This window comes from Drosophila subobscura, chromosome O (assembly GCF_008121235.1).
Source record: "Drosophila subobscura isolate 14011-0131.10 chromosome O, UCBerk_Dsub_1.0, whole genome shotgun sequence".
Lineage (NCBI taxonomy): Eukaryota > Metazoa > Arthropoda > Insecta > Diptera > Drosophilidae > Drosophila > Drosophila subobscura.
Window position 1 is genome coordinate 16,369,721 of NC_048533.1, and position 15,387 is coordinate 16,385,107.

Genomic DNA, 15,387 nt, shown 5'->3' on the forward strand with positions numbered 1-15,387 from the left:
TTTCGTCAATTTTGGGTCTGGGTCCATTGACAGCATTCTTTAATTAAATTTTCAATCAGAGAACGACAAAAGTATTGGCACTCAGCCTATGGTATGCATCGCATCATTATGCCAGCCATGAATTTGATTAGCTTAGAGCCAAATCCGAACAGACGAGACAATCGGCATAATAACAAAAACAACCCGGCAGGCAGCCGCCCTTCCAGGGGAATGGCACACAGAAATGCCTTAAGGCATTCATTCTATTTATCATTTATCCAGCAATTTATCGAAAGACATTCGAGTCGATGCGGAGGAGATGCGGGGATGGGGGGACTAGGACTGGGATTGGGCTGCCGATGAGATATTGCTAAAATGAATAAAGGCATTTACATTTAAAACATTTATGCGTAAATATTTGCCGGCTTTAAGGGCATTAGCCGTATCAGAAAACAAGGGCAGCAGATTGTCTTGAAAATGGAATGGGTAACGGTCTGTGCACAAATCTCATTGAATTTGAAACCATTCGAAAGTTTCCAGCAAATAAAACATCTATACACGTATGCACATGTCTGTTCTAGTATCTGGGAACTATACAATCTAAAACCCCCGACTGTATTAGTGGAATTCAAACTTTTTCGAGCGTAACTTGAAAAGTTTCAATTTGTGCATGACAATCTCATACTGTCAGTCTGTCTCTCTGTCTTTCGGTCTGTCCGCCCTAGTACGTGTGTTTTTCTGCTTTTTCAGTTCTGTTCTGCGCTATTCTGTTTCATTTTGCCCTATTCTGGCAATGTAGTTTTGCAGTCGATGCTGGGATAAAAGTTTCTGCCTCGGTTATAACGAGCAGACAGGCAGACAGGGCTGACGTGTAGTTCAGAGCTTTTGCTAAATTTTATTTGAACAACGAAGCAGCCGAATTTCAATTAAATGCTGGTGCAGCGCTCTAGCTGCAAATGCCTGGCCAAGAAAATCGATTGCCAGAGCCAAGTCGTAGTCGGAAAACCCATTCACAAGTGCAACAAAAAAGGCCAAAGGCTGACTGCTCAAAGGTGAGTCGAACGGACACTTGGGGGTGGGGCCTGAGGCGCCACCTCCGAGGCCCGTCCAACAGCGAATCAAGTGGCAAATGCCAAATGGCATCGTGACCCAGAATCTGCAGCAGCCAAGTACGAGTATCAGGCAGTGCATGAACCCAGTCTCCTGTGTGCACTGTGATACGGAATTGGCAGAAACTAAAGAGAGGAAATTGGGTGCCAGAAATCGAATAAAAAACTATGTGGCATTGGGAAACGGTCGGAGATTTTTGTCGATACGCAAAAAACTAGCTTCAAAAGTGTGTGAAAATCGCAAATCACTGCAAAAATAAATTCATTCGGATTATTCTTATTTGAATTGAAATATATATCAAACGAACACGAATACCACGGCTGTTCCTTTAACATCTTATTATCGTCTAGATGAATAAACCAATTCTAATTGTCAATTCAAAATGGTTTATAAATACATTAAAACAATTATTTTTATGTTCTGCTCACATTATTCAATGTAAACCCTTTGTATTGAATGCTTTTATTGTCAATTACAATTCAACAAAGAGCTTGTTGGTCTTACTACTTTTGCTTGCTTTTCTACCCTCCTCCATTCACTCATAATGAGTGTTGTTACTGCACACAAAGAACATACAATTGCCAGAAATGGACTACAATTTCTCAGTCTTAAATAAAATTCCTAATTCTTCAGCTTTTGGTTAATTTTAAACCACTGTTCATTGTGCGAATTCTCTAAATGTTGCCCATAGTGTAAATCGATGCTGAAGTTGCCGAGATTCCCATCTATGTTTCTTTTTTTTTAAATCTTCTTCCAACCAAAATCTCACACAATCATCTGAAAATGTACTAGACTACACCAGTTTGTAATTCGAAATTCTGTTTTCATTGTATCTCCAGCCCAGTGTTCATGGTGCGATGTGTATCATTAGGGAGCGAGACGACCTGGGACTGTCTGGACAGCAGGCTGGGACCTAGGCCAAGGAAAGTCAGGCCAAACGACGGTTGAAAACGTACATATTCAAAGTGTCAGACAACTAACGCTGGCTACTTTATTAAGAGACAGAGCAACGTGCTGCACAGACACCAGACACGGCCAGAGGAGCACAGCGAAGGTTGGGTCTGAAAGAGGTTTAGCATTAGGTGACCCCCTCGCCCTGCCCCCAACCTCACTGTTACTTTTAAATAGACAGCAGTTCCCGTTTACGTAACCACTAAAAATGGCGCTCAATGTGTTTCCGTTTTGTTCTTTGGCTGCTCTGTACTGTTCTGTTATTTCTCTGTGTTCTGTCTTGGGTGTGGGTCCCGTGCTCTATCCCGTTCTGTGTGTCTCTATTTGTGTGTGTGGTGTCTGTGTGTTACTATTGCTGTGCTCTTTTTCCGTTTCACGTGCTGCGCCTGCAAGTAGGCAACACTCGCATGGCCGGGGCGAAAGTTTTTATTGTTTGCTTACTTGCTCAACACGCGCGGTGCGTCCGGATCTGATGAGGGAGGACAGGCCGAGGGCCAGGGGCATTGTGCGGCAGCAGGATGAGCCCGGGAGCCGCGACGCCGTCATTGTCGTTCTTGATTTGCGTTCTGCTGTTTGATGGTCGCCCTGTGGCCGAGTGGCACTGGTGTGGCGCTGGGCGTTTCGAATAAAACCAAAAATAAAGAAACTTTTTCCCGTTTGTTTGTTGCTTTTATCGCAGTTTATTGTTACTGTTGTTTTGGCTGATAGCTGCTCAAAGTTTTCACACGCGCGCGCTTCGTAATTTTTTAATGCCTGCGGCGGGTTTTTTCTTCAACTTTGTTACCGCTGGCTGGCCAAACAATTTAATTTGTCATTAGCCTGTCACTGGCTCTATTTATACGACTGTCCGCCTTGGACGACCATAAAAAAGCCTTGAAATCGATTTGTTAAATTGGAATTTCCTTCGTTTTCTTTTTTGATTTGCCCGCCTAGCAGCAGCAGTTGCTGCCACTGCCGCCAACTGGCCACAATTTGCCGCACGTTTTGGTTTCTTTTGGCCAGCAGAGCAGCGTGAACACACGTACAAGACGCCGCCGCCTCAACGGCACGAGCACAGGCACATAGATGGAGTTTTTGTATCGTTTTTAGCAATGCCACGAAATTGAAACACGCACACGCGAACTCCGTTACCATTCGATGCCTCAGCCGGTGCTGAGGAGTGGTGGCCCTTGAGACGGAGCCCCGCAACACCCCACACAATACCCAGAACTGTCACTGGCACTTTGGGTTACTTTCTGCCAAGCATGTGTGACAAGTGGTCACAGGATTCGATTGCTTTATGTTGGGGGTTTTTGTATTTACTGGCCCCGCAGTCTGTGAGCCTTAAAGCCTGAAAAGCCTCTCAGCCAGCTGGCGATGCGTTGTGGTGGGCGCCTGCTCTGGTAACTGGCCGCAAACTGAATGATGGGCAACGTGCCAAGTCCTTTGGCGGCATATCAACACAGGCCGCGGCGAATTGGAATCCCTGAGAGCGGTTTCAACGCAGGAGAGCTTCTGCGCAGTGTTTTGTGGCGGGAAAAGGGAATTTTAAATGGCCAAAAGGGATGCTTTGAAAGGGAGTAGATTTTGCTATATTGTTAGTCTGTCATTGTACACCAATAGCCTCAAAGAGCCTTAAAAGTGACTTATTATAAATTAGTTATAAAACTATTATCTAAATTATTCTTTTTGTGGTTTATTTAAAAGTATTTTTACGGGTGAAAACATATCCAATCCCATCTACTACGCTCTGAGCAACCCTACCAGCATCAGCTGTGCCAAACCCCAGCCTCAGCCCAATATGGGACAGGGCAACGGCAGCCGCCCAAACCACCCCTTGACGCCGAATTTGCCGCACCAACAGCTGGCCCCAAGGCAGTTGGAGACAGGACAACTATTCGCTCTTCGTACTTCCCTTGGATCTCATCATCCTCTTTAGCCTCCCCCTCTCGCTTGGCGTCAATATTTGCATTTGTAATAAAAATATTGTGATGCCACCACACACACACAAACACACACATCCAAGCCGCGTGCGTAAATCTAAAAAAGATTTGTTATTTCAGCTCGTGTTCATGTCGTGCAAATCAGAAACAACAAAGGGGCAGGGCAACACAACATGCAACAGCAAAAATGATGGCAACAACAGTAGCACTAGGACAGCACTCCCAGCTGACGAAAGCAATATGCCGGCTCTGACTACGACTCCGTCTACGGGCACTATGGGTACGCGGATGGGTGTGGGTCCGTCCTCCGACGGAGCGCTTGTCAGAGCACATGTCAAAGTTATTAAAATTTCATAAAAATATACAGAAGAGACAGAATTTGATTTTACGATTGCTGTTGTGTCACCGACAGTTGTGTAGTCTCTGTCTAAGTGACGGACTGAGTGACTGACTGACTGATAAGGTGCAGGACTATTTGACGCTCATTGTGTGTCCTTAAATATTGAAATGCTGATGAGCCATAAGGCGAGTGCGGGGGCACTCATCAGCCAGTGGCCTCTGGCTGTGGCACCCGACGCGTGTCTGTCACTTGTCACGGCCAAATTGGCGCGTCTTATGAGCGATGAATGCCTCAACGGCATCGGGGATCATTTACTTGTGCAGTACCGTGGAGCCACTGTATCCTAGATATCTCATAAGGTTTCCCTACGACTTTGATGAATGAATTTTGGTTTTGACTTGCATTTATTATGCCAATCTCCAGTGTGGTTTTTCACAGCTTAATATAGCCAAGGATTATTCAGCTACAGTAAATGCAAAATATAAATCTAGAGTCGACTCTCTGTTACCCATGGAATAAGCTTTTATGCCATCGATCAATATTTAATATTTGTTTGAAGGCATTGAATATATTTTTTATTGTCCATAATATCCAGAAGGAATAATACACATTGAACTGTATTGACATGTTGGCAATCAAGATCATATACGTATACATTTAATCAGGTCAAAAACTCCTCCCTGTCAACCTGTTAGATACATTTGCACGAATGCCACATGCTCGTATGCTCTTTGAGTGCCGGGTAAAGCATTTCAAAACATGCAAAACCAAACGCGTTTAATCTTGATGATGCCAGGACTCACAGCTAACAGCTTTACCATCTCCCCATACCATTTTTCAAATTGATTGATGTATTACGAGCTGAAAAAGTTAAACAAATTTATTTAATTTGACTCGCCGCCACACCAGAATTAATTCCCGCGCCATCCTGTCAATATATTTTTTTTGTCGCGGCAATATTTGAATTTTATATTTGCTACAACATTTTTATCAACGTTTGCAAAGTCCCTTACAGGCACAATTTTTTCTTTATGAGTTTTTAAAATGCTGAAAAAGTTGGGCCTGTGTGTGGCTAGCTCAGCTTGGCAGGGGAACTTTTCGATGTCGTGTCTGTCACCTTTTGGTAAATAAATTTAATTTATAGCGCCCTATGAAATAGCATAAACTTTTGCCTACAGGTGCGAGCGATTTAAGGCATTGAAAGTGTGTCTGTTGCTCCAGACAGAAGCGGGCCTCATGACAAATTACTTTCTAAGACCAAAGTACAGAGCACCTCTTTTTGCCATTGGTACGGAGCCGTCATTGCCATGACGCCGGTTAAATTACACACACACCCACACACATACCACACATACATACATTTGGCAAATAAAAATCACTCATTCGACGCGTGAGCCAAGGCATCCGACGGTTGCCAGGGCGGGGGCCTTTGTAAAAATTTGTAATTTGTCAGCCGAACCCGAGGCTTGACAGATATTTAGAAGTTTACAACTGTCGCCGGCAGTAATCAGCTTTACTTCTCTGCTGATAATATGCTGTTAATGTACTTCTGCCCAAACAGTCTGGGAGTGGGTAATTTAGGTTTATTTACTTTCCAGTTTGTCCAGAACTTTTCCCAAGATAAAGGGCAGGACTGTTTGGTCAACAGGCAGTCGGTCCTTACATTATTAAAAAATGTATTTGACTGTTGGGTCAGATGGCAATGCCTGGGTTAAATAAAAGACAAATTGTTTGGCTAAAACTGTAGTTTTCATAAATTTATTCTGTTTTTTCGGTTTTTTGCTTTGCTTTGCTGTATGTTTTCCAACTTGAAGTTCGTTATGTTGCTTTATAATACACATGAATTTCAGATTCACTTAGTTAGTGGCTTAGTTGGCCGTTTACTTGACTCTACTCGAGGCTAGATTTGCTTGTCAGTTTGGCTTAATACTAGATCCTATTGTACTCGTATTTTTTCACGGAAAATTGTACAGCTAACATACAAGAAAACAATGTAACAAAAAGCTTTGTTTGGTTTTTGGTTTGTTAAATAAATAGCTTGCACACATATATACACAGGCAGACATAGATTACATACACACATATACAAATATAATATTTTTTAGCTTTGGGTTTCTGTGGTTTATAAAAATATAACAAGTTCTTTGGAGATTCAATCGATTTGTGTGTTTTGTGGGGGGCGGGGCGGGGTGCGTTCTGTTCAGCTTCTTAAGGAAAGTCATACATACTCGTAAAATAAATACTTACTATGATATATATAACATTTATATAGACGTATATTTATTTATACACCCTACATACAGTACATAGCGAGCTTTGGCTCTTTCTCCTTTCATTTTGGTTTATTTAAATTGTATTTTCTCTTTTTTGGGACTAGCATCGCAAATGATTAAGAATTTTTCTGGTTGGCTGACAACTCTTAACAATTTTTTCTCTTTCTATATAAACGGATTTCCTCTGTTTCTGCTTATTTCTTTGTCATTTGGCTCAACTTGAGAAATGCTCTTGGCCTTCCGTACTGTGGCGCTTTGAGGGTAAATCATAAATAGGTAAGTTATCCAAACTGTTGCTACAATAATTTTATGGACTCGTTATGGAGTACACAAAGTAGTACGCAAAAATGCTTTCTTTGTCTGCTTTATTTGCCTCATTTGCATTTCAATTGCATTTCATGGTCGAAATTTGGTTACGGTTCCGGTTGTTTTTGGTTGGTGGAACGAACGATTATATGTTGCACGAGTATGTTTGTTTTTGGAACATTATTCAGCGTTGTGATTGGGCCGCAATTGCTGGAATCAAGTTGCTGACTTCAGAAGCAGTGCTCAAGCCTTGCCTTCCCAGGCTACACAGTCAACTTAATTCCAGGAACTGCAACGCAATTTCCTCTGATTCATCGTCACACTCTCTGGAACGAACACGCACTTTCACATTCAAATTTCAACACTTGCAAACGGAATAGGAAACGGAAACGAACTACGGATACACTTAATTTGGTTTTAGTCCCATAATCTGATATCGATGCACTTGACTATATGTTGGTTAATATTATGTTGGGTCTCGCTAGAGAGGTTCCTTTTGATTTCGACTGCCACTTGGTAATGCTAGAAATGTCTGATACAACTAGATATTTTCGCTATGTTTAATTTATATGTAGGCATATCTTTTTTCTAATTTATTTAATATTTTTCGAATCTTTTTGAGCATTTTCAATTCATGCGATTGTCGTAGATGGGTTTTAGCTTTGCTTTTTCTCCATGACTTTGTTGGGTTTCTCTGAATTTAATTGCAGTTTTGTATGGTGAATGGAAAATCCTTTTATGCATACGCAGGATGGAATTCTCCCATAAATGTGTAAATGTTTTGCGGTGTGTTAATTGGCACAGTTTTAGCATTAGCTCTTCTAGTTTAGTGTTCGTTTTCGGTTCTGGATCTGGTTCTGGATCTGGACCTACGGGTATAGCTCAGTGTGTTGCAGTGATTGCCATTTGAATAAAGATTTTTCTTGTAATGTTTAACAAATTTCTGCTATAAATGATTTACAACCTTCACTTAATTTAGTCGTACAAAAATATTTAGTATTTACAACAAGATTTAACCGACACGAAATCATAAATAAATAAATTGTCCTACAGCTCTGTTCTCGGAGACGCCGAGTGGAAAACAATTTATGGAGTGCACACTGTGGTGTGCGCACAGTGGGAGTTGAGTGTTGGGAGTTGGGGCCGAAATTAAATAGCACGCTCCAGTGCATGATTGATTAATGTCAACATTACGAGTGCATCAAGCCACGGCAACGCATATTAATTTTGCAAATTAATGGAAAATGTTAATTGCATTAAATGGACTCCTCCTCCGTTTCCGCCCCATCCTCGCATTTCCCTTAAACGTGGCTGGAGGCCGTCGAGGCAGCTGCATTGTTGTTTTTGTTCCATTTGTTGATGTACTCCATGGGTATTTCGATCTGTATCTCCTGCACATCGTCCCCCTTGCTGTCGAATGTGGGCCTGGCGCTGCCGCCGGCACCTGGTCGCTGACCGGCCCCTGCTCCGACTGAAGCTGCTGCAGAGCCTCCTGTGACCGCCAGGCGGGAGTCGCTCGCGGCCAGACGCTGCTGCTGCTGGCCAATCGGCGTCAGGAGCGCCTCGTTCCTGTATTATAAGTTGTCTACCATCTGCGATTGGCGGCGGTGCGAGGGCGTGGTCGAGTTGAGGTAACTCTCCGAGTAGACACTCTTGGCCCGCTGATCGTAGCGCAGGCTAGAACGCCGGATGTCGATGTCCAGAGGCATGTGCGGGTCCTTCCACCAGTTGCAGAAGAGACAGAGCAGCGTGTTGCGGAAAGCCTCTCGGAAGTCGCGATTGAAGTAAGCGTAGATGAGCGGGTTCAGCGTGGAGTTGAAGTAGCCGATCCAGAAGAGTATGGACACCACAATATCCGGCACCTGGCAGGGGCCGCAAGTCATGGAGAGCGTGTACCTGTGCCGGCGAGGAAGAGGGGAAATGTACATAAATTCCTGATGCTGGGGGGCTTTGCATAAATGGGATTATGTGTGTGTGTGTGTCGCGGTGTTTTCTTTATCGTCAGTGTGTAGGGAGGAGGAGGCTGACGGCAGCCAAAAAGCACAGCCTAAACAAAGGCAGACGATGGGTCGTATGAGTAATATTTAATTATGCATGCGTGACATTAGATAAATTATGCCGCAAATCCCATGTCAGCAGTCCCGACACTCACCACAGGAAGAATGGCAGCCAGCAGAGGATGAAGGTGCCCATGATGATGCCCAGCGTGCGTGCGGCCTTGTGCTCCCGCTTCATTTTGATTAAGTGCTTGTCCTTAGTGGGGGTATGCTCCTGCTCGACCTCATGCAGTGTCAATGTTTTCGACGAGCCCGAGCCGCTCATTGCCTCACCTACACCACAGACAGATAGAGAGACAGACAGAGAGAGAGGCATAGGGAGAGGGTGTTGATAAATGCCCAATCTGATGGAGATGGTAATGTGAACTCTCACCTGAGGGCTGCATGGATGGGCGGTGCATCAACATGGCGTTGCCGTGGCGCATCATCAACTGCTTCTCCTGTCGATTGGCCTCCCGGAATATGGCCAGGTAGGTGAAAATCATGATAGTGCACGGTATCCAGAATGAGATGGAACTCGAGATGATGGCATAGTACTTGTTAACCACAAATGCACACTGTTCCGGGTTCTCCTTGACGAACACCTTGTGCTCGTCGGTCGTGTACCAGCCAATGAAGATGGGCAGAAACGAGAGCAGGGCCGGTGATATCCACGTGTTCAGCAGCATAATGCCCACAACGCGTTTCGTCATGCTAATCGGATACTTGAGCGGCTTCACAATCGCATAGTATCTGCAAAAAAGGCAACAAAAGGAGAGTTACGGCCACCGGTCCATTGAAGCAATGGCTTCTGCTTGTGGCAGCAACTGTAATTACCTATCCACAGATATGCAGCATAAATGCAAAATGCTCGCTGTCGAGAAGTACACATCGAGACTGTTCCACAAATCGCACAGGAAGGGGCTGAAGTTCCAGCTGAAAGAGTTCAATTAACGGAGAACATCAGCATCACACAATGATTACTCAATAATCCCAGCATCCAAAAGGTTATATGTACCCCATCCATTCCCCCGGACTGTATCTGATTATCCAATGCATGATTTGGCAATTTCCCTTCTCTTTGTCATGATTCATTTCTGCCTTTTACTTCTCTTGCTATTTATAAATACTTTTATGAAGTCATCGCAGGCACCAGCTCAAGTATTTTCCACCAGATATTCCATTTGAATTTTAAATCACTTCCAACAAAGTGTAAGTTGTGCACAGAAAGACTGCGTCTGCAGTTGATTGTCGCTCGCCAACTTGCCCCAAAATGTAGGCTGCGGAATGCCCCAAGCGATTGCCTGTATCAGGCCAGGGAACAGACTGCGAGTCCCACTGCGAGTCTCCTTCTTTTAGTTATCAGCCCGCCTGATTTATGTGTTTATCGATTTCATCTTAGCTTCGGTTGCCAGGTGACATTGCCCCTGAACTGAACTGCCACTGTGGCTGTAGAGAGCCAAATTAAAAGCTTAAATGCACCGTGAGACCGAAAATAGGCCATGGGGCTTGTGTGCGGAGGAGACTGACGGGGTGGGGCTGCATGAAAAACTCATTAAAACTTGCGTCGCCCTTGGTTGCCACTCTGCAGAGCTGTGCTTGGGCTCGAGCCTTAACTTGGGGCTTTCGCTTGGGCTTGGGCTTGCGCTTGGGCCTGGGCCTCTTTTCGCCTTCCAGTTGGCCAGAAGGCAGTGAAATTTATTATCGGGCGCCCCGTTTGGCATCAGTTTCAAAAACTTTTTGACTATTCAGAGAAACTGTGTGAGCATGAGCATGCCAGCAGCGTTTTGCCTGCCCCAACCTGGTCGGCTCTGTTCTGTTCGGTTCTGCTCTGCTCTACTCTGTTCCGGCCTGGCAGGGCGTGGTCTGGTCTGTGCTTTGGGCGTAGGCGTATTTGGTTTTGCACTCCACTCGGGCTGCCATTCTTTGTTGCATGGAGGGTATGCTCTGTATGCTCTGTCATGAATTGACGCTTAAGCCAGGCAGGGTCGTGAAGTGAGTGCTGCAATGGCGATGGCGGTGGCGGCGGCGATGGCGATGACGATGACGACGAGGATGGCAGTGGCAACGATGCCGCGGGCAAAGTAGCGTCAATTATGCAACTAGCGACTGTGAAGGTGAAATTGCTAATGAATGCCAAGTGGAGGCGGCTCTGCGGCTGCCTGGCTGTCTGGATGGGCTGCCAGCCATGGCCTGGCCTGCCAGGAAAATGGGCGACAACAACTGCGGCCAATGCCAATTTATATGCAACTCTCGTGGCCAAGTGCCTGCCGACTGAAGTTTTTGGCCTGGCAGCAAGTGCACACATTATGGACGCCCTGCCGCTTGCCTTGCCCCCACCTCATCATCATCATTATCATCATCATCAGTGGCACGCTCATCGTTGCCTTCATCATTGTCGCTGGCAATGACATTGCAAACATTTGCATTGGTGGGCGCCAGGGCGCCGAAGTCGGGCTTTAAGCGAGGCCTTTAAATCAGCGTCCATGCATAATTAACAGAAAGGAGCCAGCCCCGCCGCCTGCACTTGGCATCGCACACTCGCCTTTACATCTGCGTGTTCACGTACGAGTTTAGTCCCATATCGCCTGGCACCCACAGACAGTCATAGTCATACTGATGGACGGTCGGAGGGCAGGACGTGTGGCGTGAAGGATGTGACCATGTCACATTCTGACGGTTTTTGTCCCTTAGAATAGCATTTCAAAGTTGTCGGTGCTTCGTCTCTGTGTGTGTGTGAGACCTATATAAATATATAGACTTATAGAAAGGGTATATCAGAATTACGCCTTTGTCTAGTGGGTAACGGGTCTAATATAAGTCTTGTTTAAAAAGGTTTAAGGTAACTTTTACACTATCTTCAATGCACTTTTTCAAGCTTCTCCAAAAAGTATTGCAAATAAAAGTCCTTGTCCAGCTAAAGGGTATCCCAAAGTTCACTCTATCTCCTCTATTTTTTGTGTGCATCTCACTTGCTAGTTTTTATACCCGGTACTCGAAGAGTAAATAGGGTATATTGTATTTGTGCACATAACGGTTGTATGTAACGCACAGAAGGAAACGTCTCCGACCCCATAAAGTATATATATTCTTGATCAGCATCAATAGCCGAGTCGATTGAGCCATGTCTGTCTGTCCGTCTGTCCGTCTGTCCGTCTGTCCGTCCGTCTTGTTGAGCGCCTGGATCTCAGAGACCATAAAAGCTAGAGCCACCAAATTTTGCATCCAGACTTCTGTATGCTCACACTGTTACAAGTGTATTTCAAAAATGAGCCACGCCCTCTTCCGCCCCCGCAAAAGGGCGAAAACCTCCCAAATCTATATCACAATGAAGAAATTAAGTTGCAGTGGCTAAACCCACCCTGTCCAGCAGCTTTTGTTGCTTTTACACATTCTCTCATTCACACTCTGCTTCGCGCAGTGGCAGAGGCCTCTTCCCCTGACACGTCCCTGACTCATCTTCTGCCGCGACTCTGCCGCTGCCTCTGCCCTGACTCTGCAGTGTGTGTCTCTAGGGGATGGTGGCGAGCTAAAGGAGCGTGTTGGCGTGAGTAGTGTTGTTGATGTAGATGACAGATGAAGAGAAAATGTAAAATTTGACAAATAACCGCTAAGTTGCAGATGTAGTACTGAGTACCGGGTATAAGAGTTGTGACGCGGCTTAAGACGCGTCTCACAACGTTCCTCCTCGTTCTTTTTCACATTTTAATTCTTGAACACAAAAGCACGCACATGGCCATAGTGGAGGGGGAGATGACTTTCTGCATTTGCATTTCCACACACAACCGCACACTCACGCACACACACACACAGACACACGTACACCCCCTCATAGCCTCGTAGCCCACATAGCCACATGGATACACACTCTCACACAGACAAAGACATTCAGAGAAGCATAAATAAACGTTGCTTTCATTTTTCAGGGATTTTTGTGTTTCGGTTGTTTGTTCTGCAACTGCCACGCCCTGTAGCAGCCCTACACCAAGCACCCACCATGCCACACCTCTGTCCCCCATGGCAGTGACCACCCCATTGATGGTGCCTGATGCCTCGTGCCTCCCCTTTTGGATGGCTGGCATTTTGTTTGGCACTGCCTTTACTTGCAGCTGTAATTTTTGCAACAGTTTTGCTTACTTTTGTTGCACAGCCGAGGCTTTGAGGGTATATTTTTGCTGTTGTACTTACCGTCCAGTTACTTGCACACTAAAGTTAAATGTCATGGCCATAATAGCGACCATTATATCAGCCATGGCTAAGGAAACTACAAAGTAATTCGTTATAACTCTGCAAAGAGAAGATGGAGAGAGAGAAAGATGTTAGCAATCAGAGTACAATATCAGGCAATACCAATAGAAAGGCGGAGACAATCATGCCCCCGGGTGGGCTAATCAAGATATTGTATGAGTGAGTGCGTGAAGAGTGAATGACTATTGGACTACATGTTTGTATCTGAATACTACAGTAAATGTGCATGTGTGGGAATACCTAAATGTCTGTCTGTATGTATTTATCTGTGAATGGGATGCTAACTGAGGTGGTTTTTCTTTTGTTTGAGTTGACAGTTTGGACCCTCATGCCAACAGAGTGGGGGGGGTCTTTGTGATGCATTCTGATGCCAGCATGGGGTATAATTGAAAAGCCAGTGAAGAATTGCAAACGATGTCGAACCATTTCCACCATGGGAATGGTCGAAACCCAATGGCAGGACAACAGACAGCCAGAGAGAATGCTGCGTGCGGTTGCCCCCCAATCGTCAGGGTAAACGTTTGCCCCAGCTTCTACCTATTTTGTTATTTAAATTGAGCTTTACTTCGTGTGCAATTAAATGGCTCTTGTCAATTAGAGTTGGCTTTCCTGCTCCAAAGCAAACTCCTCTAATCGGATGTTTTTGAGCAGCTCTTGTACCTCCCTTAAATTTCGCACTCAACTCTGAACATTTAAGACATTAATATTTTACTTTATACAAAGTTTAACCTCATCTTTTAGTAATTGAAATTTGTGCTTTCAGTTCCCCACTCTCTGGAAAATAATCTGCTTGCAACGCTACTTTATCCTTCAAGTACAATGTGCCCTGGGCTGGCGCTTAAATAACTTTCAACGCCTTGGACGTTAATTGCAACAAATCGACGCCATTTTGCGAATGTTGCGCCATTAGTGAGCCTCCTATCGGCATCGTAGTAGTTGAACTCGGGTAATAATTTGCCTGCCATTTAAATTTAAGAAAAATAGCTAAAAGAAGCAGCTGCTCATGTTGGCCAAGAGCGGAAACAGTTGCCGAGCATCGTTCAAGTGCGTTAATGAGCCTTCGCCTTCGCCTCCACCTCTGAATCTACCTCTACCCCAATCTCAATGTAATGGCAAATGAACGCTGCATATTCCCAAACATACATATAGATACATACTTGTACACTCATAGATAGATGTTCTTTGCTGCGGCTCATCTTGGGGCGGGCCAACAAAAAAATATGTACGAAATTTTATTGTTTGCCATAGAACATTTTAAATTTATGCTGTCATAAAAACCATAAGCTGCCTTAATTGCCAAAGTTGTTGCCGCGCGGTGTGTGTTGTTGTCGTTCTTCCGCTCGTTCCCTTTCCCCTGCTCGTGCCACTGATACTTTCCCTTGTTTTTCCCCAGCACAACCCGCACCCGTCCCTCCCTGCCACTCGCCATTGTTGCATGCATTTTGTTTTTGTTCCATTTTCTCTTTGAGCTACATGCTCGCAGTGTTTAATTGTCATTTCTTTCGTTTCTACGTATGTGTAGAGCGTTTTTTTCCACATTTGTATTTCCACTGCCTCGCTTCACGCTGCGTATGCGTAATTTGTGCAGCCCAGAACAATAGGGAATTTGTGCAGAGCTGCTCGAAGGCTGACCGTATAGATGGAGCTTGCAAAGCCACTCTTGGGATTTTTGTGAAACATTTTCAGAAATTAATTATTCCCAGGATTCAGGGCCTCCAAGGAGAACCATACTCTTTCCTTTCGGCGTTTCCCCCATTCATTATCACAGCAACATCATCATTATCTTGATCGTCATCATTAGTTGGGGGGCGGGGTGACTGGTACTGACTCTGGAGCTGGTACGGGGGCAGGGTCTGGGTCTGGAGCGGGGCACCTGGATCCACTGACACGCAAGTCACTTAAAAAATAAAACGCTTCTCATTAGCAGCAAAAGCAGCAGCAGAAAAAGAAGTAAACCTAAGCGACTTCCAACCTTAATTATGCCTTGCCTCCGCCCTTTTTTTTCATTATAATTTTGTAGCTTCTTTTTTCAGCCATTTTGCAAAGTTTGTTTGTTTCGCCTTTTGGCTTCATTGCCCCTCGCAAACTTTGGTTAAGAGCATTTAAAGTTTCCTCGTTTTCTGTGTGAAAATTCTTTGTAGACCGTTAAATAAAATGAAAAGACCGAAGGCGATATACCGACTATAATTTACCCGCTCTTATAGCTCGTTCTGAGATGAAAT

At 44.7% G+C, this 15,387-nt stretch overlaps 2 protein-coding genes across 4 annotated transcripts in view; both read right to left on the bottom strand.

Moving 5' to 3' along the window:
* LOC117896234 (octopamine receptor beta-3R) overlaps positions 1-3,422 on the bottom strand; it is a 35,300-nt gene extending 31,878 nt beyond the window's left edge. For all 3 annotated transcript variants that reach the window (XM_034804380.1, XM_034804381.1, XM_034804379.1), the window contains exon 1: positions 2,482-3,422. The gene's annotated coding sequence lies outside the window, so the exon portion shown is untranslated. The remainder of the gene's footprint in view (positions 1-2,481) is intronic.
* Positions 3,423-6,399: 2,977 nt separating this feature from the next.
* The window catches only part of LOC117897328 (octopamine receptor beta-2R), a 45,631-nt gene continuing 36,643 nt past the window's right edge, over positions 6,400-15,387 (bottom strand). The window contains exons 3-7 of the mRNA XM_034806097.1: positions 13,106-13,204; positions 9,755-9,853; positions 9,312-9,670; positions 9,034-9,211; positions 6,400-8,777 (exon numbers count right to left, since the gene is read on the bottom strand). Of these exons, the coding sequence (XP_034661988.1) occupies positions 8,456-8,777; positions 9,034-9,211; positions 9,312-9,670; positions 9,755-9,853; positions 13,106-13,204 (1,057 nt within the window). The 3' untranslated portion in view covers positions 6,400-8,455. The remainder of the gene's footprint in view (positions 8,778-9,033; positions 9,212-9,311; positions 9,671-9,754; positions 9,854-13,105; positions 13,205-15,387) is intronic.